The 27,179-nt window shown below is 39.9% G+C and overlaps 1 protein-coding gene across 1 annotated transcript in view; it reads right to left on the bottom strand.

Moving 5' to 3' along the window:
• Positions 1 to 1,441: 1,441 nt before the first annotated feature.
• Positions 1,442 to 27,179, bottom strand: part of PTPRN2 (protein tyrosine phosphatase receptor type N2) — a 612,734-nt gene continuing 586,996 nt past the window's right edge. The window contains exons 21-23 of the mRNA XM_068146020.1: positions 26,581 to 26,645; positions 11,362 to 11,435; positions 1,442 to 6,224 (exon numbers count right to left, since the gene is read on the bottom strand). Of these exons, the coding sequence (XP_068002121.1) occupies positions 6,153 to 6,224; positions 11,362 to 11,435; positions 26,581 to 26,645 (211 nt within the window). The 3' untranslated portion in view covers positions 1,442 to 6,152. The remainder of the gene's footprint in view (positions 6,225 to 11,361; positions 11,436 to 26,580; positions 26,646 to 27,179) is intronic.

Raw genomic sequence — 27,179 nt, forward strand, 5'->3', positions numbered from 1 at the left:
ATTTCCTGGTAAGTGGCAAACTATTTTAAGTCTTCTTCAAAACAAGTGAAATTTTAACACACAATGCAGGACCATGAAAATTGCCATCTCATGGCTGTCTAATCCTAAAGATTAACTCTGATTTCATGGTAAGATACAAACCTTCATATAGTGGACAATAACGATGGGAAAATTACTTCCTATCTCCTGGGGTAAAGACTTTATGCTCTGCTTATGTGGGAATCTTAGACTTTATCCCTCTTAACCTTATTTAATATAACAGTAGGTATTTTCCATTGCCAGTTCAAATCCTTCTGTGAATCTTGCTACTATTTGAAGACTGTAAATCCTTGAGCAACCCATGCCACCCATTATGTGAGGCTCTGATCCATCAGCCTTCCTTCCTCAAAACCATTCCCTTGCCTTTAATTTTCTGGAAAGAGGGTAAAATTTATTCCATTTGTTAAGTTGTACACTCTGTGACACACACTACAGGTCAATTTGTTTCACTTCACAGTTGTACAAGGAGCATGTCTGTAATTTAGTAATTTTTTTTTTTGCCTGCTTCCCTTCCTGGTCTGAACACGGGCATCTGCCTTGATCAAAACAGAATGGAATAGAATAGAATAGAATAGAATAGAATAGAATAGAATAGAATAGACCAGACCAGGTTGGAAGAGACCTCCAAGACCATCGTGTCCAATCCATCATCCAACACCATCTAATCAACTAAACCACGGCACCAAGCACCCCATCAAGTCTCCTCCTAAACGCCTCCAATGATGGTGCCTCCACCACCTCCCCGGGCAGCCCATTCCAATGAGCAATCACTCTCTATATGAAGAATTTCCTCCTAACATCGAGCCTAAACCTGCCCTGGTGCAACTTCAGACTCTGTCCTCTTATTCTGGTGCTGGTTGCCTGGGAGAAGAGACCAGCCCCCACCTGTCTACAACCTCCCTTCAGGTAGTTGTGTGCCTCCTCCTCTCCAGGCTAAGCAACCCAGCTCCCTCAGCCTCTCTTCATAAGGCTTGTGCTCCAAACTTTGTTGCCCTTCTCTGGACACATTCAAGTGTCTCAATATCCTTCCTAAACTGTGGGGCCCAGAACGGGACACAGTACTCAAGGAGTGACCTAACCAGTGCAGTGTACAGGGGCAGAATGACCTCCCTGCTCCTGCTGGCCACACTGTTCCTGATACAGGCCAGGATGCCATTGGCCTTCTTGGCTGCCTGGGCACACTGCTGGCTCATATTCAGCCAGGCTACACACCCAAGCCAGAAGTGCCTGCAATCTCTTCAGGTTAAAGGTGCACCTGTAAGCTGCCAGCAGGATGTTTGTGCCCTTCTCTGTCAGCCTTGTGTGCCCACCTCAGCTATTCAGAACCCAGCTCTCCAGCAACATACGAAGGTACCGCTTCCACCTTGCAAACAAAAGCAAATCACCAGCTGTTGATGCCATATTCACAATACCATACTCCACAGACAATGTGACTTTATTCACAAATATGATTTTTACAGAGGTAGAACAAAATACTTTGTATAATTATTTTCTTTTAAATTATATACATATAAAGAATATAATAGAATGACAGGAAAGAAAAGGTTGTAAACAAACCAATATTATGCCATCAAATACAGTACAAACAGCATGCAAGAACAGCTTCAAATGAAATCTTGCTGGTGTAACTTTGTTTCTAATGTGGTAAATGAAGAGTAGTAAAGAGTCATGCTCTAATTGGATTGAGTATGCCACAGCTCTGCAATTTTGTTTTAATTGTTTTTTTTTTTCCCCTTTTACAATAACCCAACAGGACAGCTTTCTTTTCACTGTGGTGGGGAATGTTTTTGTAATGCCCAATGCAATCTCAAGAGGAAAAAAAATAATAATAATACACTAATCAAATCTACAAAGTGTACTCTCATTTAAAAAGCAAAAAAAAAAACCCCAAACCAAACCCATAAAAACTGTACAGTTTTAAAAAGTGAATTATCTCAACTGCTTCTGAAGAGAGTTTTCAAAACAAAAGGCTAAAATATGCAGAATAAAAATTAGGAGAGCTATTCTTCTGTAACAAAACTAATCAAGCAGTTGGTTCCTATTCCAACAAACATTTTGATGTTGGTTTTTCTTCTTCTTTTTTTTTTTTCTTTTTAAAATTAATGACTATTCTGGCAACTAGGAAGTGGGCTGGGTTTTATTAATGTTCCACTTGACTAATAAAGCATGAACTCCTTACAGGTACTATAAGCTGTCACTCCCCTGGAGACTGGTTCTGCATGCATGCTAGAGACAGGAACAAGGTTTAGTCATTGGCATAGTTTCAAAAAATATTTTTTAATGTTTTAAATTTTCAGCAATATCTATAAAAATAATCTGGTTTGCTTTGCTCTTGGATTGAGATTTGGCTATGGGATTTCCTGCTGAAATTCCTTCTTGGGCCTCAAGATCGCCAAGGGCTTTCGTGGGATGCTACCCGGGCTGCACCAGGTGCCACAGATGATGGTCAAGAGCAATGGTTAGATCTTACACCTGGAATATGTGAAGCCAACACTGTTTTCCCTGTGACTAGGGCTGAATCTCAAGGATCTGGGATTCAGAGAATGGTGCTGTGCTGCATCCTTCTAAATCCTGGTCCATGTCATGGGAAGGGTGAAGGCAGGAGCAAGCAACTGTGCTGTGACTCCTATGAACTATCAACGCTGGTGACAACCACCCCTCCATCCCTCATATTTACACACACCATGACTACCTCAGTGTGGAGTGTGGTCAGGTCACTGTCCTGCTTGGGGCCAGCAGCTCACTGCCATGTCTGTGGGAAATGAGGGTTTTCTTCTTTGCCAGAGACTTTGGCTAGCAAGGAAAGAAACTGAGCACTGGTGTTAAATTGCCTTCATGCAGTTCCCTCCCTTAAATGTCATTTAAAGATTCAACCACACAAGCAGCAACTGTAGATTCACTTCCATTATCAAGAACATGAGGATGGTCAATACTAAACACCTGCTATTTATGGCTATGTGTCAGACACCAGCCCAAGCTTCACTTGCAATGAATTTACTGAAGATCAAGCAGAATAGAATATTGAACAGGGAAGGATGGTGGGCCTCATTTGACTCTGGGTTTTCAGGTGATCCTAGCTTCCAAAAAGATGCTTAACTAAACTTGCCAGTGGACATGGCCCCTATCCAGCACAAGTGGCCAGGGGTGGTCTGGACAGCATCCTTCACCAAATCACAAGGATTAAGTGAACCTCTGTGAAAAGCATGAAGAAATACCTGCCCTGCATGAGAAATCCATCTCTGGCTTTATCCACGGCTTTGGTATCTTCCTGGGAAATGGATTGTCAAACCCCTTTGGATCGCCCTGGTGCAGCTGAAACCTGTATTTCACTAATAGACCCTGCAGCAGATTATCACCCCCAGAAACAGGGCATTTATTGAGAGGTGTGAACAGTATGCTGCTTGCACAGATGAAATACTCTGTGTGATAGTTTACAGTCAATAGAATAAGCCTGGCACCTCTTTGTGGAAGAACTGTACAAAACACGGCTGAAATAACAAGATTGTCAATGAGATTCAGTGGGATATACTCTAACCTTCTGAGTAAGACTGCATCTTTCTGTTGTGTAAACTGGTCTACAAGTATGAATAAAACAATACATCCCTGCCCCATTAGCCTCGGTGAAGATTAATGCCCTCTAATCTACACTAAATAAACTCCAAAGCATGGAGAGCAATATTTGAGTCCTACACTCAGCTGCTTGTGAATTAATAGGGATCACCCTGAAACTGCCATCATGAAATGCAAATATTTGCAGAAGAACAATTAAAAAATACTCCTGAAGTGCAAACGAAAGGCTCATCAGCCATGTTTGTGGTGTGCACAGGGACAGTCAGAAGGCGAACATTAATGAATCCCAGGGCAGAAATCTGTGCTAAAACCCCATTAGCCCACTGCCAGTAGGTAACGGCACAGCATCTTGCACTGGGAAATAATTCTACCCGATAATCAGAGGGCTTGGCTTAAGATGCTCTCATTTTGATTCTTTGGACAGCTTGTTTGGCTATAACTACCTGTATTTTCGTAAAGCTGCAGTACGTGGCTCACAGTAAATCTACTTCAAACACTCACTGATACTGCTCAAACTGATCTCATCTGCCCTGATCTGCAATTCTGTGTTAGCTAAAGTAATAAAAGAATCCTGTTAAACCTAAATTATCAAATGAAAAAGGCAATTTTCTCATTCATACTCCATTAGTTTTTTTAGTTATTGCTAGGAAAGCTCTAAAATGCTTAGGCCATAAAATAAACATGTGGCTTAATGTACAGTATGTGTACTTAAGAGGATGATGGCATCTGCAGTAACTGCTCTGTACTGTTATAGTAATGGAATGCACAAATTAAGCAACAGCACATACCAAGTACAGCATACAACAATGTATGGCAAAAAGTAAGAAGCCTTCTGCATGTTTTTTTTTTTTGTTTATTTTTTGTTTATTTTTTAATAACTCTTTAATTGCTATAAAGAAGAAATCACCAATATCCACACCTACAACACCAAACTGCAACATGGATGACTTTGATTGATGCCTGCAACCCGTGCCAGCAAAACTCGGCGATGCTGTTATCTGTAACATTTCACTGATTAGAAATTTATAAAAGCTCCCTCTTCACAAGTGAAATTAAAGGATGTATTTTCCAGTGCTGAAGTCGAACGATCAGCCTAACAGTTTCAAGCAAACACCACTGTTAAGTATTTGAATAAAAAAAGCACCCCAGATTTTTAAATCACGTAGATGTAAGATAGCGTATGAAAAAGCATCCAGGTATTCACTTTTGATAACGAAATTATGAGCCTAGATCACTTAGGTACCTTTGATGATTTTACCCTCAGGCCCTTCATTCAAACATATCAGAGTAACTTCTATCAATAACTGAAAATCCTTCAGAGTACCACAACTTAACCTGTGAAATCACAAAAGCAAGATTGCATCACCAAACCATTTGCAGACGTATTTTAGCATTACTTTGCAACAATAGGCATTAGGATTTAGAGAACACAGGGACCTCTGAAATTCAGCGTGTGTGGTTCTTTATCCCTTCATGGTTAGCTAAAACAGGTATCAGTCAGAACAAGCAGAGCCTCTGCAGAAAGGTGCAATGAACATTTCGATCAGACAAACTCGATGAGAATCGTAAAATGCAGACTGGAGGTTTCTCCTTCAGCCAGGCTTTTACAGAAATATATTTTCCTGGCTAAAAAGGATGGCACAGGACAGTTTTACAGAGAGAAATGCAAAAATATAAAGAGGAAAGTCCCATTTTCTTCCTCAGTTATCCCATAAAGCCAGGAATCTGTTTCCCTAACAGCTCTGGACATTCACCTGACTTCTGATGGGGCCTTTCTCCATCACCTGAAGTGAGCCTACACTCTCCTTTTCCACGCTGTCAGTGGTAGGTACATGATCAGAATTGTGCTCGTTATCCCCTGGTTTCCTATTAATGTGACCAACTTGTTTTCCTGGCTGCAACAACTATGCAGGCCTAGAGTTCAGATTTTCTTCTATTCATGGCACAAAGCTGAAAAGTAAACAACAGTTAAGAAAACATCGGCTTGCCAAAGCCCAGCATGAGAAGGTGCAAACACTCTTTGCCAGAGCCTGGACCTGTGTTTACTCACACTCTCAGCACTGTTTCATGCTCTAGCTCAACATTGTGTAGGAACAATCACCATCCTCTTCTGCTCTCCCCCCTCTTATTCAGCCTCTGAGAAGTTACAAAATATAACAGAACACTGTTTTCTGAGACTATATTGACTGCACTAATTACCCACAACACTGTATATTTGCTAGTAAGAACGTGAATGTGTGCTTTCAAAGTGTGACATTTGGGGCTTGGAGGATTTGAAAGGAATTTGATGGATTGTTCTCTCATGTAATCCGAGGCTTCAATGTCCTTTAAAAAATTTGTTTAAAACCCCAAAAAACAGGATGCACATTTTAACTGTTGAACTTTTACCAGCTAAAGGAGTTGGTAAGGACCCTATCACTATGTGATTACAACAGAAGATACACAGTTAAGGTCAGGTCACGGTTTCCAAGGACATTCACAGGGACTGAGGATGAGGAAAACGAGGGACGGATCCTGCAGGAACCTTCAGGAGACTGAGCTGCTCACTGGGGAAGTGCCTTGAGTATTGCATTCACTTCTTCTGCAACCGCTGTCAAAGCAAACTCAAACTGCTCCTGTGGAGAGAACAAATGCATACTCTGAATAATAAAGCAAAACACTTTCCAAAAAGCCACTGGTACACTACTCTGCAGCTGAGCATCCTCAAGACATTGTTGAAAATATGAATATGCAGGATGAACTGTACTCTGTAATGGAAAGGAACAAAACGTTCTGGGATTATTGATGCCATATAACACGTTTGACAGCATCTTGAAGCCAGAGTAATTTTAATGGAGAAAAATGTTGGTAGCAGAAACTAAGCTGTTGGGACACAATGATGTATTGCAATTACGTGGTCAGAGGGCTGGGGAGTAGTTGATCACCAGCCATTTCCTTCTGGCACAGAGATGGAAACTTGTTAATGCAACCAAGATACAAATAGGCAAAATGTGGCAAACCACAGCCCTTGGCTTTTCTCAGGACTGTTTCTAGTTGAAAGAAGACAGGATAAATATCTCTGCTCCTTAGGTCTATTATCTAGAACAACACCTGCTTTTGGTTTAGCTTTTATTGTTCTTTCTCAGCCTTCCTTTTCAATGGTCCTTCTGCATTCACATGTTACCTAACAATGTTTAGACCAGCCCTAATTAAGAAATACTTGGAAAGGTTTACCACTGCTATTAATTTACTGTAAGCATAAGCCCAAAATGACTAACAGGCTTCTGTGGTAGACTGGCAGAGGCATGAAGGACACAGCCATGAGTAGCCATCTCTTCTAAGTGCAACCCTAGCAGGCTTCTGAACTGCGCAGTCCTGCAGAACAACAAAGGAGTTCTACCTCCCCAAGGTTAACAGGTGTTACATTTTCCAAGCAGGTAATTTTTTTTTTTCCTGAAAATTTTAGCTTACTGAAATATCTGACAAGATGATTTGGTGTTTGCAGCTTCTCAAATGAAAGAAGAAACGTGGGCAATCCATTTCAGAACATAGGCAAATCAAGGACACCAGACAAGGACTGTGGAGAAGTGTCTGGATTTTCTAAAAGTACTCCTCCAGTTGTTTACACCAGTCAGGGTCAAAAGCTGCTGAAGAGCAGGCATTGAGAATGGAGGCCTGAGGTGCACCCTACAAAGCATGTCGAGACCACTGCTGGGATACTGTGTCTCCAGTTAGAAAATGCTCTGCTTTGTCTTACTCCACTGAAGAGTCATATCCCAAGAGGAGATGCCTCAGAGAGAAGCAATGATGGGCACAGTCCCTGAGCAGAATAAAGAACAAAACTCAGAATAATTTCTTGGAGACATTGACATTCAAGAGTTTTGCTATCTTCTTGGTGCTGTCAAAGTGGCATTTGCTGGACTGCAGCCAATAGTTTTTAATCACACGTCAATTCACTCTAAAGAGTAGGACTCTTTAGGGACAGAAACTGGTGTATATGCCTATGCCTCCCTGCACTCCCCGTGGTTTCTGCAATTCAAAGACAAAACTGGGAATGCTGGTGACCACACTGAAACATCAGCTGTATTTTAACCTGAGTATACTGAATGCATGAGAGGGACTGGAGGGCAGTGGAGGCAGAGAGGGCACTCTTCTGGACATGCCATGCTAGAACCAAACCAGGTGCTTATAACAACTCTGGAAATTTGGGCTAACGCTTGTGAAGTTCTTGCCTCCAGGAAAAAAGACCCTTGGCAGGAAGAGCCAGCAACTGCTGGACTCCATTGATGCAGCTCTGTGAGGTGACAGACCTGTGGAGCAGCCTGGGAGAGCCTTGTTCTGGGGCTGGCAGGAGAGAAGCAAAACAGGGGCTGCAGGATGCCAGTGCTCAGATGCAAGTGGGACAGTTGATAGCCATCACTGCCAGTCCTTGGAGCATGGGGAGCACAAAACAGAAGAGGCTGATCTGAGCATGATGGGGTTGACATGGTGTTGCAGCCAAGTTTCAGGGATGTACAGATGCCTCTTCCAAGATGTGGGTGTCAGTTCAGAAGAAGAGAAGCTGCCCATGGTAATGAGGCTACCTAATGTTCTCTTCATCTGAGTCTTTTACAGTCAGGAAAAGCTCCTAAGACTGGAAACTACATTAATATTAGTCATATTGCTGAAAGTAACTTCTATTACTCTAAAGTTATTCGGTGAGCAAATCTGCCCCTGAACGTTGTAGGTCCAAGATGTGCTCACCTTACTGTGAAGATCTGTCAGGCTGGAGACCATCTGACCTGTGGGTGTCTTTACCCCTCACAGAGGGGTACCCCCCACATGAGTGCAGGGCATCATTACACCGCCTGAGGACAAGTGTCTGTCTCACCCAAGGACTGTGGATTGATCAGCATGAACTCCAAAGTTCCGTACGGATGTTAGAGACAGGTCCAGTGGAGACCACCAGCTAACATTATGTGTGACCTTAAATTACTGAGGCAAAACAATTTACAAAGCATAATCTTTGCAGACAGCTCTCAAGACTGACTGAAACACTTCAGTGAAGGGGGCAGTGTAGCAGAAACAAGAGGTGTGTGAGGATATGGTCTTTCTGGGAGGGTGCAGATGAGCTCTTCCCCCTCCTTCCTTTTGCATAACACAGGTGAAATGCAGACAGTGCAGTTTCCATTGATGTGTATCCCTAGCCTCCAAAGAAAAACCTTTACACATCTTCTGCATCTTTCCATGAGAATAATCACAGTTAGAGCAAATTAATTGCAGTAATTTTGAAAGGCATTTGTTTTGTACGGCTACACTGTCATTCACATATGCTATTTGCATACATATGATTGACTGGAGATGAATTTCAACACCCAGTTTTGCCTGGAAAACAGAGCCAGACAAGCACTTTGTGGCATCAAACATCCTATAATACAAAGGTAACAAGAATATATTGAATAAAAAAATACTAAGCCAAGTTTCATTAAGCCTACAAATAAAATTTCACAGGAAAGCAAGAGTATATGTAGCATCTATGACACGATATAGAATCTTAGCTAAATATTACAGATCATGAGAGAAAACATAGAGGACATACTAAAAAGGGAAACATATTTTTCCCATCACAGAGAATGCACTTGCTCCATCATTACTTTTTCCTCTCACATTTACGATTCCCCTGCACAAAGAAAAATAAAACCAAAACCCAACACACACACACACACACACACACACACACAAATACCCAAACCACAAACCCTCTATTATACTTCTCTGAAATGCAGAATGTCATTATGATAATTTCATTACCATTTATTATATACCATTGCTTTTGAATTAAAGATCCCTTCCAGAAGACAAAATGTTGGAGACAAATCTTTCACACGCTTATTGAAAATGTGGAGCGCTGCCTGCTGGAAACACAATAACATTGCTAAAGTAAGTTGGTGTTTATTTTGCCTAGGGATATTCTGTAATTGGCATTTCTAACCTGACTTTTAATCCATCGTTTTAAATTACTCCAACGGTCTAATATTCCTCATTTGTATTCAGTTGGGAAAGCACAGGGGTTTGTTTAAATCCATCAGAAAAATTCTCTAGGGATCGTGCATTGCTAGCATGTAACCAGATATTTATAATTTGCAAGACATTAGCTTGAATAAGTGATTTTGGTGGTTTTGAGAAAATGACAATGATGGAAGAAGGAGCAAGAGAAGAGATAAGCAATATCCTGATGAAAACACAGCGTGTATTTGTTTCCTGGAGCTCATCCAGATAAATGTTTGGAAGGTTAAAAAAAACACGCTTCTTGAGCGTGATTTTCATGGGATTCAGGTAACTATTTCTGAGCTAGGTAAGAGATTTTGTTTGCATAACCTCCGTCTTTGGTTCTGGAGCTATGTTTTGGTCTGTTATTTTTCTTTTGTTGAAGGCAACAATTTGGAAATTCTCTGCCCTGAGAGGGAACCTGGAATCTGAGGACTATATTTCTGCAGAGCTGCCATATATTTTGGATGCATTCAGAGAGTAGCTCAAGGCCTTCCATCTTCCCTCAGGGTAAACACATGTGACATTGGATACTGTGTGCTATATGGGTTTTTCCCCCTGTCTGAATAACCAATGGACAAGAAAGATTTGTGCAATTTTATGTCTTACTTGCAGATAAAGATTAGTTGGCTTTGACTGGCTCATCTTTGTTTTATGCACTTACTTAATTGGTAAATAATAATTAAAATCCCCCCAACTGTTCTTCAGCATCACTCCTCCTAGTATTAAGGGGAAGATAAAATGATTAGGAAGAGATTCAAGAAAACTTATTAAACAATGATTCCTGCAACACACAATCATTTCACCTTTCTCCCTCAGCAATTTCAGCTCCCTAAATGCTGCACTTTCCTCTCAGTTCCAGCCTGGCCAAGGCAGAGCGCTATCACATTGCTCTTGTTACTCAGTTTGGAACTATAGCTCTCATTTGATATTTTACAATGTCATATACAGATTTATTGCATCCCCATGCCATGACCAAAATTCTTTATTGCTACATTTGCAGCTCTTAACTTGCAGCAAATACCTCAGTATCAAATTGTTAATAAAAGAAAGTTTCATTTGTGATTGCAGGGTCTACAATCACACCATCATCTATATGAAATAGTTTTACATTGGGGAAAAAATCTCAAAACTATTACTACTGACAGGAATCACAGAGCAAGGTGCTCACTTCACCAAAGTGCACAGGTATAGTTACCATGCTACATCCATTAAGGACATGTCTTTAAGCATGATGTAAGCTCTTCTGCCCCAAAAATACTAAAACTGACCTCATTTCCCACAAAACTATATTCCTTTTGTTCACAACTTCTTTTTTTCCCCCTATAAAAGAATTCAAATGCAGAAGTTACATTCTCTTTAATGAAGATTAAAAAACCAACTATTCCATGCACAGTTAAGCACAACTACTCTAAGAAAATAATCCATATTTCAGGATGAAAGCAAGAACACTCTTTCAAATGCACATTTTCTTTAGTAGGCTATAGATTGTTGTCTTGACTGCCCTTCATATATGGTAATCAAGATAGATGTTGGAGATATTACAAGAAAGAGCAGTAAACAGCAAAGAAAGTAGCCTAGATAAATCTTCAGCATAAATAAACCTCAGTTGGTAGGGAGCCAAACAGAGTAATCAGCAAGCGACCTGCGTTAAATTAGGTCATACCCTCCCTCTTCTGTCATGAAAACAACTACTGTGAAAGACCTTTAATGTATTTAAAATCCCAGTGGATTTATTGACAGTACCTTTGTCTGGACCATGCCTGGTCTCTGGTCCCTCAAGTGCTCCAGGGTAGCAGCAATATCAATCTCTTTAGCACCTGCAACAAACCACAAATTGGGCTGAGTTCAGAGCACAAGATAATCCATGCTGCATCTGTCAATCTCTTGCTGTTGGGTTCCCTTTGGGCTAACAGTCCAATTGAAAATTATTACATCCATCTCTCAGCAGACTTGGCAGGCAGCTGCAATTTTTGTGTTCATATAGAAAAATAAGAGGTAGGGGCAGCCTTTATTAACATGAATTCAAGAAAAGTCAGAGAACAACACCTTCTTAAAAATGCTTCTGCATCCAGAGCAGAATATATTTTGCAGAACCTAAGGGTCCATCTTGTCAATGCCACCGACTGCCCCTTTGTCCCTTCTAAGAGCATCCACACAAAGACTTATGCTGTTGGAACAAGATTTAGGTGAACTTTTGTCACCTGCAGCTGAGATCCAGAAAACTTGTATGTGGCTTCCTAGTACAGGACCTGCCAGACCATCTTGCTGTGATATCACTGTTTCACTTGGTATATCTACAGCATGCTCTTCAGGGTGTATGTTGGCTGGCTGGACACTGCTGCTGCATAGTGATTGTCAACATCAGGATGCAGAAAACACCATGCACAGCCTAACTGCTGTGTGGACTCACTCTCTTACTTGGTGCAAAGAGGGGTGCTTTATTTTAAGACATGATACGTAGAGATCAAAGAAAGCCCTTGCACTTCTCACCTTTCTTATAACCCAAAGCATGGATAACTGAAGGAGAGAGAGAAATGCTGATTTACTCCACAATTTCCTCAGTTTAAGGTCTTTCAATGTCATCCTCCTCAACTTTCTTAAGTGCCTAACTTGATACATGGTTTTTGAAGGGATTGAGAGGAAATCCCTCTTTGTACAAACATGAAGAGTAGAAGCCTGGAGAGAAATCCTTTGAGGTGAGAATTTGGATTTCTTGCATCCTGTCCCTTTCTGCATCTTGCAAGAACATCACACAGTGTCACAAGCATGAAGCAGACTAGGATTATGCTCTGCCCATCTAAGTGTAACTGCCCCATCTCTGCTCCACTTTCCCCTACTGTCTAGGCATTCTCCTAAGGCAGATGGAGGTACACAGCTTGTGAAGCTTAGAAAGATACTGACTGTAGGTGTCTCCTCTTCAGTACATGTACTTTCAGCATTAGACAGCTAATCAAGGACAACGATCAGCTACAATTCTGAAATTTCTGTTTTTAAAGAGACTCAAAGAAGATAATGTGCAATTTGACAACCATTTCTTATTGCCTGGCCATAGAATTCTCCTGGTACAGTCTGTGCCAATTTGGGACTTCATTTTGGAGGCATTTTGATGACTTCAACTACTCAAAGGGGTCTCAATGCTTACCTTGAGGGCTATTCACACTGCTGCAGTAGCTAACCTGCACGCATCTAGTTCCCAGGACTGGATTTGGAGGATTGGGCACAGTGGCTACCACTCTTCCTACAACTCTTGTAATTTAATGGTGATTTAATGGTAATTTAACCACAGTCTTGAGCAGCCTCCAAAGTGTGTTGCAAGGATCAACCCAAAGACCCTCCCAGTGGAGCTGGCAGATTTCGGTGTCACGCAGGCTTCCTCAGGGTTGTAAACATGTATATCCTCCCTCTGATGAGGGATGGTCTTTGCTTGAAAACACTCTAGTCTCCGGACAAAAATGGGAAAAGGTTCATACTAAGACCTAATAACACTCTTTAATGGCCAGAGAGGGTTCTCAGCTTACCTTTGAAAGAGTTAATTCCTCTATTTCTGTGATGCAAGATTGCAGGCATTTACAGGAGAACTGATGCTTGCTTTTTCATCATCATTACCAGAATGACATGCTTAATAGTATGAACAATGCCTGATTATAAAATCTTGATTCAGCAAAGCTCCAAAGCATATGTTTGCACTGGAACATAAGAATAGTCCTGGTGGGTCGGTGTGCTTCATGGATAGTTTGTTTCAAAGTGTTTTGTCAGTAAAAGATCCTTAAGAGGTCAGGTCTTTACCGCTTAGTGTCCCCCAGCCTAGGGGTTTTGATCAGTCTGTCACTCACGATCACTTTTGATGCCCTCAGCTACAGGCAATTAAAAGGAAATAGAGAGCAAGATATGATTTTGCAAAAACTCACATATCTAGTGGAGAGGCCAGGGGGTCAGACACGAGGCAAAGCAGAGGCAGAGAATAGCTTGCAACCTGCTTTTTTGGTTTTTTTTTTGCATTTCTGAATGCCTCTGATCCTATGGTGATAAGAAATACCTAAGTGCTAGAAGAGGATGATCAACAAAATTTAGTGGTACAAAGACAGGCAACTGCTTTGGAAAAAACCCAAACCCCTTGGAAAAAGAACATTCATAGGGAAAAGGAAGAAATCAGTGGCATTACAATAAAGCCAGCATGACTTGTTTTCTCTCTGGATGAGCAAACCTCTCTTCCTCCTGTGCATCCACTGCTACATGTTCTGCATCTATTCCCTTATTGTTTAAAACACAAGAGTTAAAATAATATTTATACACTATTAAATCTCATTTTTGATGAGGGCTTTTTTGATTTTCCTATTCAGACTTACACTAGACTGCTCTTGTATTATGTAAATTTGGTTCATTTCCACTGGTGTGTGCAATAGTCTATAGAAAGTTCTCCGGTGACACAGATGGACAAAGGAAGAGATTTTCAAGGCACAAAGGGAGGTCTGAACCCAACCTGCCTTCAGAGGTGAGAGGAGCTCAGTGTTTAATTGCAGTGTGAGCTTTCAACTCTCTTTGGAATTACTTGTGAAATCTGACACAAATTCAACACCTTCTTCACCACACTGAAGTTTTCTCTTTAATCTGAGAGTACAATAGTGTGGCATAACATTCTATAGCACCCAATAATACTTAAGTTATGCTTTTGAGCCATTTCAGGTGACAAAAACCCCATCATGCGCTACATGAGATTAGGAGAGTGGGTAGTTAAGGACAGTAGGGTCAAATCATGTTTTTATTGAGATGGCCACAAAATACCCACACACTTCTAGCGTATTTTAAACATAATTTATCTGGAAAGCCCACATGTAAACTAAATTTGTGGTGGTTTAGAGTAAAAGCTGTAAGAATCTGATCCACTGACTCCAAGGATATCCTGTTACTACAAGCATTTTGCTTGGGCTACTCAGCTACGAAGTCCAGTAGTAGATGGAGGGGCCACTTATTGTCATACAACAAATAATCTAGAGGAAGGATTAAAAATGTTAGGAAAAGAGAACACAAAGTAAATCAAAAGGGCAGTATATTCTACCTTTTCTCCTCACCAATATGTCTGCTGGTTTCACAAAACACAAAGGGGGATAAACCAGGAAGCATTTAAAGAATAAAGAACTGCCTTTTCACCTTTTGACTGTATTTTACTCTGCAGGGAATAAATTTGGTTTATGTTTGTGACAGGTTCCTTTTTCATGATGGATTTCATTGCTTGTTTTAAATGAATGTACGAATGTAACTTAAGTGTGAGACTGAGCTAACATTGTACCAGCAGTATTGTGAAAAATGACTGTGCAATGTGTTGGGTTTTTTTCTCTTTCAAACAGAACATGCATCTGCAGGAAAATCAGTGAGTCAGATACTACCAGCCTTCCCCTTCCCCTTAGCAGCTCAGTGAGCTAGCTGAGTAAATATTTCCAAAAGCACTTCCACACCAGTACAAGTGAGATTTTAACTCCAGCAATTAACTATCGTCTTCCTAAAGGCTTGAAGCATTCACAGTGAGTGCACAACAACCCACACCAGGAACATTAACTGGATAAATGAAAAGAAAACAAGAGAAGATGCAAGCTGAATGATATTTTGCCCCTAAGGAGAGAAGCAGTTTCTGAAGTTTGGGGTCATATCCTTTTCAGCCCTTTCTCTCCCTGCAGGCACCAATGCAGGATGCATGCTGGCACTTAACAGCTGGTGCTCCTGATTAGCAGATCTCAAGGGGTTAAAGTGTTTGCCCTTAGATAGTCATGTAAGTGGAATATCCAGAATGTCATAAAAGCATGGGTAAAAGTTAAATTCCCTTTTCCTCCTGCAATAAATAACGAGCTAGCCACATTAGGCTACAATAGGCTCCATGAGGGAACCAGCAGCAGCTTGTGATATTTAAAATCATCATGAATTATCTAATGTTAGTTTTACAACCAAAATAATGAAACCTTCCCTCTTTTCTCTGTTTCCCCCCGGCCTCCCTAAAGATAGAAGGGGACCCCTTTTGATAAGCACAAGACACGTGAGAAACCACTGTGGAGGATAATCCCTTCCACACTGAAGCAGCATGGCTGTCACTGTGATGGTGACAGGAATATGACAGACACAGTTTTTTGTTTCTTGTATCAACTGGGAAATAAAAATGAAGTTATATCATTAAAAAGTGTTTTTCAGATTCAGCATGCTTCAGAGTTTGTGCACATGAAAATGTGCTGAGGTTTTGGGTTTTTTTTTTGTTGTAAGAAAAATCAGCATTTGTTACATAAATGTATGAAAATTTTGGCTTAATTAAGTCAAACTTTGAGATTGTATTTTTATGAAATAGGCTTGAACATGCTGGCACTGAAGGCAAACTCTAAAGCTCTATTTTATTCATTACTAATGAAAAGTGCAGCATAGATTCTGTGAGACTGATAGAATTTTATATTAAAGGGCTGTATTAAAAAGAATATTTTAGGCCCTAGATGCTCTGAATTTTCTATGTATTTATAAAAATGAAATGATCCTTAAATACTTCATCAAAGCAATTATTTGTGTGTGTGTGGGGTGTTCTTTTTTAAATATCCCAAACTGAGGATATTTCTTTGTGATGTTTCACAAATACATATCACTCATAAATATTAAATTAAAAAGGATTTTTTTCTGTGGCTGGGAACAACTTTCAGATCTACCAGTATATCTCCTCAAAAGATAGGACTAGAACTCTGCAGAATGGCTATAAATTTGTACTGTATGTGTCCTGCAGGATGGCTTGGTCATTAGGTTGTGACATTTCAATACATTTGACTTGTCTTCCAGACTAACACTCAGACTTCCTGCATCGCTTTGGTTAAAATATTAAATTCACTCTTTGTTTCACACCATCATTTATACAATGAAGCATCTTTTCCCTACTTATTAAATTGCTATGAAGGCAAATCCATTAATGATTAGATGACAAGGCACATGGACACTGGAGAGGTGAGGACCTAGATATATACTCTGGGCTTTTATTTTTCTAATACCCTTTGCACCTTTCTCAGTCCTCTTTCTGTTCCCCCTGATCACAAAGCTGAATGTATGATGTAGGAGTCGTGCTGAGCAGTTGTAAATGTGGGATTATTAGCTCTGTTACCATTTCTCCTTAAGGAGATGATGATGATCTATGTGGGAATAAGCATTTATCCCAACAGGAAGAAAGAGAAAAAGAAAAAGAATTCTAAGGGTAATATAGAAATGGCACATCAAGTGCCTTTCCCTTTGCAGCAGGAAGTACTCAGTTTCATTCTAGTCAGACTTTACCTGCTTAATGCATCTTTTTTCATTTATTATATCGTATAGATTTGGAATTAGGCCTTGAAGGGCAAAGGGACTTGTTAGGTCGGATTGATAACTGCCTTGTTAAAATCTTGAAGGAAGAGTTCCTAATATAGTTCTTTCTACTGCTGTTGCTAGAACTTGAAAAAGATCCAACGAATATTTTCAAGATGCTGCTGATTGGCAGTCTTTTGGCCTTGGAGTGAGGCACGGTACAGTGTTCAGGGCAGTTGGGAGCATGATGGAAGAGTCACTCCTAATATGACAGAATAGCAAAAGTACACAGAAAGAAAATAAAGGCAAAAATACAGTGTCATCAAGGACAATGAGCTGTCCCTTCACAGCATGTCTGTGTTTAGGAAGAATACAAGTGCTTTTCATGTTTGGGTGTTGACTGCATGACTCATGCCTAAAAGCGATGCCTCATGGTCAAAGCGAACTTGTACGTAGTGGCTTTATGCTGCCTTTCTTCCCTCCCTGCGTGAGGACTTTGGCAAATTCATGGACTTCTCTTGGTTTAGTAGTTTAGTGCTTAGCTATGTCCTAGAAAGGAGGCAGACAGTGAACTGTAGAGACTCAAGGACAGAAGCTTCCTACAGGAAACCAGACAGTAACAAGATCCATGTCTGCCAGGAGCCTATACACAAAAAGGGTCCATCTATACTGCTGGCTGTAATAGTGTAGAGAAGAAGTAGGCCCTCTGGGGAGTTAAGAGGGTATCGTGTATCTGTACCCATGGACTATTACACTCTCACAGCTATGCTGTCCCCAGTGCCCAAACTGGCTGGACGTTGCACAGATATGCTATGGATTTGCAATGCCCACAATGTCTCCAGCTTCCCATTGACAACTTTTTTAAAAGATAGCTTATGTAGCTGCTCCAATGAGTGTTTGCCCCATTGGGTACTTAATGTTGCAGCAAAACATTTAATCACACCATATGAGGGGCAAATTCAATCTGATTAAAGAAGAAAGGGTGATAACTAAGGAGAGTGTAACACCACTTCTTCACTGACCATTAGTTTTAATGGCATACCAGTAATATTTACTAACTAGGCTAGTCTCAGAGGCCCAGCTTCATTCCCATCTACTCCAGCCATCCTTGAAGCTTGAATCAGAGTTAGTAATCTCCTCTCCCAACAGCTCCCCAACAGAGGGGAAGCTCTGGTGGGCAATTCATTTGCCTGAGAATTATCCTCCACAGGTGCATATTCTTCTCCACTGATGACTGAGGAGACTTAGACAACTAGGTGGGGTGAGATGCCCATCAGCAGGTGCTTCATATAGTTGAAATTAGTTGGAATGAACCTGAGTTGAAAAGGGTTGAGTTTCTGCACTGCACTTTTGGGCTCAGAAGTACCAAACCTAATGGTGTTTGAGATCTGTGTTTTATGTCTGTTGCAATCCCTTCTTCCCTCATCCCTCAATTTGGCAGTTTTTGATAGAAATGGCAAAAGAAAAAGCAACAGGAATCACAATGAAAAGATAAACTAATTGCAGTATAGCATAGAGAAGGTGATGGAGCTGAAAAACGTGTTGTAAGAGTAACTTCTGTTCATATAGAGCTCTGCTCCAAAGAAACAAGAATATTTTTCCTGTAAATATTGGGCTTGAAAATAGGAGCCAAACAACAGTTAGAAACTCCAAAAACAAAAGCAATTTTCATTTGTAGTTATCCAGATGTCTGCTGCTGGATTTCTGATATTGGCCAGGAGGATCATTTGATGCTTTTCATGGAAAGAGAAAAGCACAAGCAAAAACATAGTGAAGGACACACTTTTAAAGATAACAAAAAAGACAAATGTATTCTGGCTGGCATTTTCATTAAATGCTTATTCTCCCTCTGACAGGAGCAGAATCTGTGTGCATGTCTGTATGTAGTTAGGGATGAAGCCAATGTACACCTGAATCAGTGATTTGTCTTCAGTTTCAGACAAAATACCTAAGTGCTTCTATACATCTAACAATGACCTCAATCAGAATTCCACTGCTTTTAGCAAAACCAAAACAACAAAGCCAAGAAAATCCAGTGGGTAAAGAAAACACATAAATGGAAAAGGGGATAATTAAGGTAATAAAAGTGAAGTAATGAAAATTACTGTGAGTCATGCACATAGAGAGTATGCATTACATAATGTGTTATTATTTACACATTTTATATTGATACTCAAAAACTGCATGTTATAAATGCTAGTGATACAGCTTTGTCAGTACACAGTCCAAAGGAAGGTGATACTGAAGATGGAACACTTAGGCACAGCCTAGTATTTTAACATCTGCTACAGGGAAATAGCGCTTCTGAGCTTGCAAGGATAGACATACACTACTGACATGTCAGATTCTAAGCTAATGTCTTTTGTCAATGCAGAAAAAACCATGCAGAAACCACTCTCTGTAACTGAATACAAATAGATGATAATTTGAGGACCAATCCTTCCTCACGTCCACTGTGCACAAGAGTATGCACATGAAATTCTATACCATATAGGAACTGTTTCTCTTTTACATCTAGATTTCCTCCACTCTCCCCAGAAATCATAAGTAAAAGGAATATTCCTAGATTACTACATGCAAGAAATAGAATTTAATGAGTTTTATTCCATATAGGGTAAGATATCCCATAATCACCTATGGCCACGCTAGAACCAGTGCACACATCTAGGTTCAACTTATACAAGCACACACACACAAATAAGGACTGTGGGTGTACTGATGCTGCCTACTCATAGGTGTTCCCCAGTGTCAGCTCCCATAGAGCCCCACACAATTTGCTTCTAGTACCTCTTCTTCCAGAAACTATCAGTGAATTACCTAAAAAGCAGTTCACCTCCATGCGCTGAATCAAACATGAGCAAAGTTAAGATGCTGATTGTGAAAGTGCCATTTCTGAAAACATGCCCTAAAAATCTTGGAGTCCCCTTTGGAAATTATGAATTTTCCATACAGGGGACACAGAAGTAGCTCACCCACAGGAAACTACTAAATTGTAGGAAATGCATTTTACATTACTTTGATTTTACATTGCACGTAGGTGGCAATGCTTTCACAAGACAGTACATGGAGTGACCTGAATAAAAGATGCAACTATTATGGATTCATTCTTTAACAAAGCTTATCCTTAAAAGTGACAAAACTGGCCCTTCTATAGAAGTTGTGGAATGATTACACTTTAGTTAGGTAATATATGTTGTATCCTTTATAACCAGAAGACTACTGTCTGGTCAATTAAACACTTCTCTTCAAATCCCTCTATGGACTGCTGCATGAGATTAGCTACAAAAAAAAAGTAGTTCTTCACTCTGTATATAAACCTCCTTTTCCAAACATTTGCCCAGCTGCTTCTCAAACTGATAGCACAGTACTTCTATGACCAGCTTTTTCCCTTTTCCATATTCTAACCTACCCATTGTGTGAAAAAATGCTGCCCAAATTCCTTATCTGCTTGTCTCCTCCTTAGTTTCAGTCAATGACCTCTTGTTTTCAAATTAGTCACTATCTCAAGCTGCTTACTGACATCAATACATTCCTTTCAGGGTCTTCTAATGCTCTATGGGGACCCCCCTTCGTGCTCCCTTTCCCAAGGAATAGCCCATGTCTGATCAGTCTTTCTTCACAATTCATTTGCCCCAAACCCTGAATAATTAGGATTGCTTTTTATCATGCTTTCCTACTCCCAATTCTTTTCCAATAAAATCCTCAGAACAGCAAATAACTGAAGAAATACAGCTCTTGTAGAGTAATCCCCAGCCACTAAACTAGCTAAAAAGAAAAAAAAAAGAAAGAAAGAAAAAAGCCAAAGAAATTACATCAATAATTTGTTTGCTTTCTGTTTGAAATCTCTATACACCACAAAAGAAACCATCTAAAAACGCAGTCCATACAACATGCACTAGGAAACATCGACCAACACCACCTTCCTCATGGTCACCAATTCATTTCACAACAGAAGCTTGTAGAACACACTGCAGTTTTATGTTCATTTTGTGAACTATTAATCAGTGACTCTGTAGTGTCAGTAATGTGCCAAAAGCTTTAAAGCTTTATATGTCAAAATGCGTTCTGCAAAGGGAGAAAAGCACCATTTTAAACAGCTAGTTCTAAATTGAGAAAGTTTGCTGAGAAATTCAGGCTGGACCGTGAAAAAATGTCCTATACTTCCCCTATACACTTCTGCATGTAGCTGGGGGCCCAGCTCTCATTGTGATTAATTATCTGCCGGGAAAGGCTGCAAGAATGAGCACTATTTGCCTAATTGTGTTTCCAGGGTAACTCATTACATAAAAGTTACAATACATAAATGCAGCTCATTTGGAAAAGTGGCCTTACAACATATGATATGTTTACATGGACACTAAGAACTTCCTTCAGAAATTGAAATAGCAACATTTCAGATTTACATGGTTAGCATTATCGCTGCTGAGAACTGAGGCAGTCTTGTGGCATAGCACAAAAGTGCTAAATCTCATTTTCTGGCTTTACTGGCCTGCATTTTTTAACTTTTCTCAACAGATAGTGATCCATATTGCCCAAATCTCAAAGACCACCAATGTGATTGATTCCCACTTAGACCATGAAAACAAATGCGTTTTTAAATCCTGAATTTTTTTGATGTAAACTTTTCTCCAGAATATACCATCTCTTTCTAATCCTACTTCTTTCCCTCTTACCATTAAAGAACATTAAAAAAAAATGAAAAATCTCTTACACCATACATTCATTCAAAAACTGAATGAAATTTTGTTCTAACAGGAGAAGCTAGATCCTGGGTTAAAGAAACATTCCCTCGTTCACCAAGAGCATATCAGAAATATGCTCTATTTCTATATCAGAAATACTCTATACTTGTGTCATTACAGCTGAACATAAGCATTCAAAAAGAAGCAGATTGAATCCATTTAAACATGAATCTGGGCATTTTCTTTCATAAAATCCTTTCAGAGAGGAGCTAACCCCACAACTTCATCATGACTGAAATCCACACAGAAGACAAGCAAAACCTCAGCAAGGGTTCAGATTAGCCAAAATAATTTGATCACGATGAGTCAGAAGGCAAATTAAGGAATCTTTTGTTTTGCCTTAAAATGTCATGGTATAAACTGCATCTGCTCAGGAGCTGACTCACAAGACCCTCAGACAATAGGGTGGTGGGGGCAAAGAAAGGACTTCGGGAGATAACCTCCGCAGCCAGCCCAGGCCAGAGCGTGTGCGCTCATCAATTATAATCCAAGCTTTTGAATTTGAGAGAATAAACCATTGGTTCAGCTTTGCTAAATTGAATTTTTTTTTCCCTGGGTTTTAGAATTCAGAAATCAATACTTTAAAGGGATTTTAAAATTCATATTCATCTTCCTTTTGACTCATCTCATTCCAGCTAGTTCAAACACAAGAAAATGGATGGTCAGCAAACCCCGAGCAGCTGCTAGCTGGATTAATATCTAAAAATCAAACTATTATCTGCACTATCCAAGCCTCTCAGTTCAGAAAAATGATATCATAATATCTTTACTTTATTTTTTGTTGTGTGTGTGTGCCAGAAACACTCAACAAAAATGTCTTGCAAAAAAAATAGAACTTTTAGTCAGTACAGTAAGTCTGCAGGAAAAACAATAAATGAGAAAAAACCCCAGTTGCATCAGGGTTACTGTGAATTTGGGGTGAAGAAGGAATATCAAGTGGACTAAATCTAAATCAGTCTATCTTCCCTAGTAGCAAAAGATAAAGCTTGTAAATACACCAAGAATGTTGAAATGCTCAGCAATCAGCCTCAGAAAAACAGTCTGTGGCAAAAATCCAGCAAGCGTTATTATCTACAAAACAAATCCATTATAATTTTCTGTCATGGAAGTGTGCATGGAGTTCAAATAAATCACTTCCCAACTTCTCCCTCAAAACTAAAGATTCGCCTAAGCTGTCTATCAGGGAGTGAGGGGTGACTTGGTAACTGCCATAAAATTGTAACACCCATGTAGAAATAGTATCATATTAAATAGTTATCATATTAAAATAATGTTAAATAGTATTTAAATGCATTACGGTAAGGCCGCATTTAACACTCTTTCATTTTTATTATTACTTGGATGGGTATAGGATCAGGGTCTTGTAACTACTCTGCATATCAATCTAGCAAGAAAAATAACAACAGTAATAAACTACATGATAAATAGCGGCACTAAGTTACCTGAGAAACTAAGCAAAAGGATATACTTGCATTTAAAACTTGCCCCTGACCTGACGCAAAAATGATAGCACTGAAAAGACACTGGTATTCTCTGACTGTTCCAGCATCTAATAAGATTATTCAATGTATGTTTGGAGTGAATGCACGGATGCAGTCATTACGTTTACTGCACAAAGGACAGTGAAATTCATTAAAAATGCAATCCAACAGGACATCCCTCCTGATGCTGTGCAGAGCCAGAGGGAGTCCTGCAGGCCAGCACTGCAGAGCTTTCAAAGGCAGCTGGGGGCTGGGAAGGCATTTGCTGATTGAGAGAGGTCTCCTGTGAACTCTGTGCCTGCTCTTGTGTGCCCTCCAACCAGCTCACCATCCCACTAAGCACACCGAGGGGGCACTTCTACCCTCAGTACCAGCTTTTTCTGTTCTGCAAGCACACTAAAATAGGGAGCTTTGTGTTTCTTTAAACTTCATTCCTGCTTTCTCGGAGGGGTTGGGGCTGTCAGACTGAAGTGGCGAGTGTCAAAAGCACAAAATCCTTCCCAACCTGATTTCTTTTCCCCTGCATTAGGCTTTAAGAACAGATTCCTTTCTGGTGCTTTTCAGCACCCAAAATAATACGAGGGACTTCAACAGAGAAGATTGTGGAAGATATGAATTTATAACATGTTTAATAGACTAAGTATTAGCACTAATTCAATGAGCAGTAGGAGAAGAAATTGTAAATGACAAAGGCATTTACAGTTAACTGTCTAAGAGAATGCAGGGAAGTAAATCATTACTTGAAAAAGGATCTCCTTTTCTCAACCTACCCTATTAAAAGCCCCACTAAAGAGCTAAGGCATTTATTGATTGCTTTCTACTTTCCCACTGCCGAAGCTCAGTACTCCTCTATTTACTTTGATTTGAAAATGCAGTATTGTCTACTTTCTAATAAACCAGACAGTAGAACAAGAAACTCAAATTATTCCCAGTTTATTCTTGAAGGTCTGTTTTTGTTGTGTGGTGGTTTTTGGTTTTGGTTTTTTTTTATCCTTGTGGGTTGTTGGAGGGTGGGTGCTTTTTTTTTTTTGTTGTTTGGTTTTTGGTTGGTTTTTTTTTTTTTGAAAGACTGAAGGCCTTAATCCTTAAAAGCCTTTTTTGAAAGAAATGTTACTAGATGCTGGCCTTGCAGCTGGTCCCAGATTGAAAGTGCACTTACATTTTTATGTTGAGCGCTGAAGGACTCTGAAGTTAGCCCTCGCACTCCACATAAAAGCTTTGGAAAGGGCATTCTTTGCCACTCGTGCAATTCATTCTCTAAGAAAAGGAAATGGAAAGAAAGATTTCATGTCCAGGGCTTCAGGCCTTTGATCACTTGATGAACATTGGATCCTCAACCTGGGCCTCCAGCTTCTCAGGCCAGACAAAGAGGGCCCCGGCCGCACAGGCTGGGCCCCGGTTCCCGCCCGAACAAAACCTTTGGTGGCCGCACAGTGTGACAGCCTGGGAAAGGCCCACCTCAGCAGGGCTGAGATGCCCGCTCTGCCCTTTGATCTTTCATTTAAACCCCAGCCAAAGCACCAGGTCAGAGGATTTTGCGGTGCAAACCCCCATGGGCAGAGGGGAGCAGGTCAAGAACAAAATGGGGGTGACCGATCTCCAAAAGCCCTGTGACGCCTTTCTCTGGCCAGTTTCACATGACTTGTCTGGTATTGTGAAGTGCTAAGCCCACACTTAAAATGGAATTTGACATTACATGCTACAATGGAGTCAATAAATGGCATTCTTCAGTGCTTTTACAACAAAGTCAACCCTCCCTTAAGTGGCTGAAAGCCTCAAGCTAGAAAATACTTCTCATTTACTTCTTTATGTGAGTAAATTGCATATACTTTAAATCTAGTTTTCATTACAGCTTCCCATTGCTGATGACTGAAATGAGCCGAACAAACACCTAACAAAGGTCTCCATTAATTTTATGATGTACCATTGCTTCCATTTTTAAAGACTAGGTTGTCACGTGGCACGTAACAAGCACTGGAAATATCTCCATATTCCTTCACAGAGTGAAAACCTATTTTCCAACGAGCATGAAAAACTAATCTCATCCCACTGAAAAATTTATTTTCAGTACACTGCTAAGGAGAAGGCAAACATACATCTTCTTTTAACATCGCCAGCAAGTTCCACATGATGCTCATGGGCACAAAATTCCATCCCCATTTGATGAGATATATTAGTAAAACCTGGAGAGTAAAAAATTGCTTGACTAAAGAGTCAGGAGGTTGTTACGTCCCACAGGACTCGGATCTCCAGGATGCAAAAGCACGTGAGTGCAAGGCATGGAACGTGATTTTAAACTGCATATAAAATATGTCCATATTACAAATTTTAAGTAACAACTGTGAAGTGATTGGAACTCAAAGAACTAAATATTATTTATATAAATTAATACATGTTTTTACAATTTATAATCTTTTTTCTTTAAATGCACGTGTGTTCATAACGACAGATCAAGGTGGCTTAAGAGTTTAGGTTAAGAACTAAGAAAGGCAAATGACTATTTTCAGTTTGTTTTCCATCTCACGAGGCTTCTCTTCCTCTGATACAAACATGTCCAAAAGCCTGAGGAAGGACTACAACATATAAATAAAGTTGACTGCTATTAATACTTTTTAACATATGGTCAGGTTTACATGCCCACTTTTACTCTCTTTCCCTTTGAAGACAGCATTTGGTTTAAGTTTTAACACACAAAGATTATTTCAGACTATCTCAAGTACCGCCACGAACCATTTATTGTAAAGGAACGGTCTCAATCACTAGAAAACCTATAGACTTCATTTAAACAAACAACACTAACTATGTTTATGTTGACAGACGATTTCTGACATCATAAAATTACATCTCACAGATAAAGAAACTAAGAAACAGGAAAGTTAAATAAATTGTTCAATACTGGATAGTGGCAGAACTGGGAACAGAGCATTAGCTGATTGATTTTCAGTCCTCTGTCCTGTTCACTACACTTTTTTAGATCTTTAAGAGACTAATTTGTGCAGCCCATGAAAGCCCTGTCTGGTACCACAATTTCTAGGCACTTTGGCGGCAATGGGCATCTACAAAAAGAAATGTAGTGACATTTGACTGTCATGGCTGCGTAGGTGACAGTTGACCTGAAGCAGCCCAGGACCTAAGGCATGTAAGCACAAAATAAGGATTGTACAGACCCAGAGTATCTTCTAAAAACTATGATGACTATTTTAAATGATAAATTTCAAAACTGAAATGCCTTTCAATAGTGCAAAAGCACCTGCTCATTCACAAAGCATTTGCATTTGAGTTTGTTGTTTGAAATTGCTATAAAAATAAAACTTAAGAGCATTCAGGAAAAGAGTACAATTTGCCTCTAATTTATTCTCAGATTTTCTGTGAATATTGCTCCCCATGTTGCCATGGCAACAGAAGCACATCTTTCAGTACTAAGTAACAAGCCTTTTGATTCTCACCTTTAGCCATTTTATTGAGAACCATGTCAATTAGAATGTAGGTTCCACTTCTTCCCGCACCGTCGCTGCCAACAGAAAGGGAAAAAGATAAAGTAAAGCTGATCAACGTGCATCTAGATTCAATATGGAGGTACCTGATCTTAATGTCATACTGTTAATGCATGAGGGGAGAGGAGATGGGAAGAGAGGAGAGAATGAGGGGCTAAAAAGAGGGTATTGAGGGAGGAAAGAAGGCTTGCACAGAATTAAGACAAGCTGTTTGTAAAAGATTAACTGCTAGCTTGCACTGATAACAGGGGTTTGTCTTGATTTTTAAAGTTCTGCCTATGCAAGCAAAGCATTTTAAGCAACAGTAGAAAAGTCATTAACATTAAAACAGGATACCATTTCTATGAAAATATGTACATATAATGAGCTTGTAGTCAGTTGTATATGAGATCAAGCACAGAATAAGCTAGAGCAGACCATTATCCAGAATGGTTCCATAGTGTGTCAGATTGCATTTGAACACAGCGGTCAGAGAGAACATGTACAAAAATCTGCTAGAGAACCAAAATATTTGATTACTGAGGGACTGCAATCTTTCTTCAGTATTCACC

This window comes from Melanerpes formicivorus, unplaced genomic scaffold (assembly GCF_026170545.1).
Source record: "Melanerpes formicivorus ecotype bairdi unplaced genomic scaffold, bMelFor1.0.p_v2 SCAF_13, whole genome shotgun sequence".
Classification (NCBI taxonomy): domain Eukaryota; kingdom Metazoa; phylum Chordata; class Aves; order Piciformes; family Picidae; genus Melanerpes; species Melanerpes formicivorus.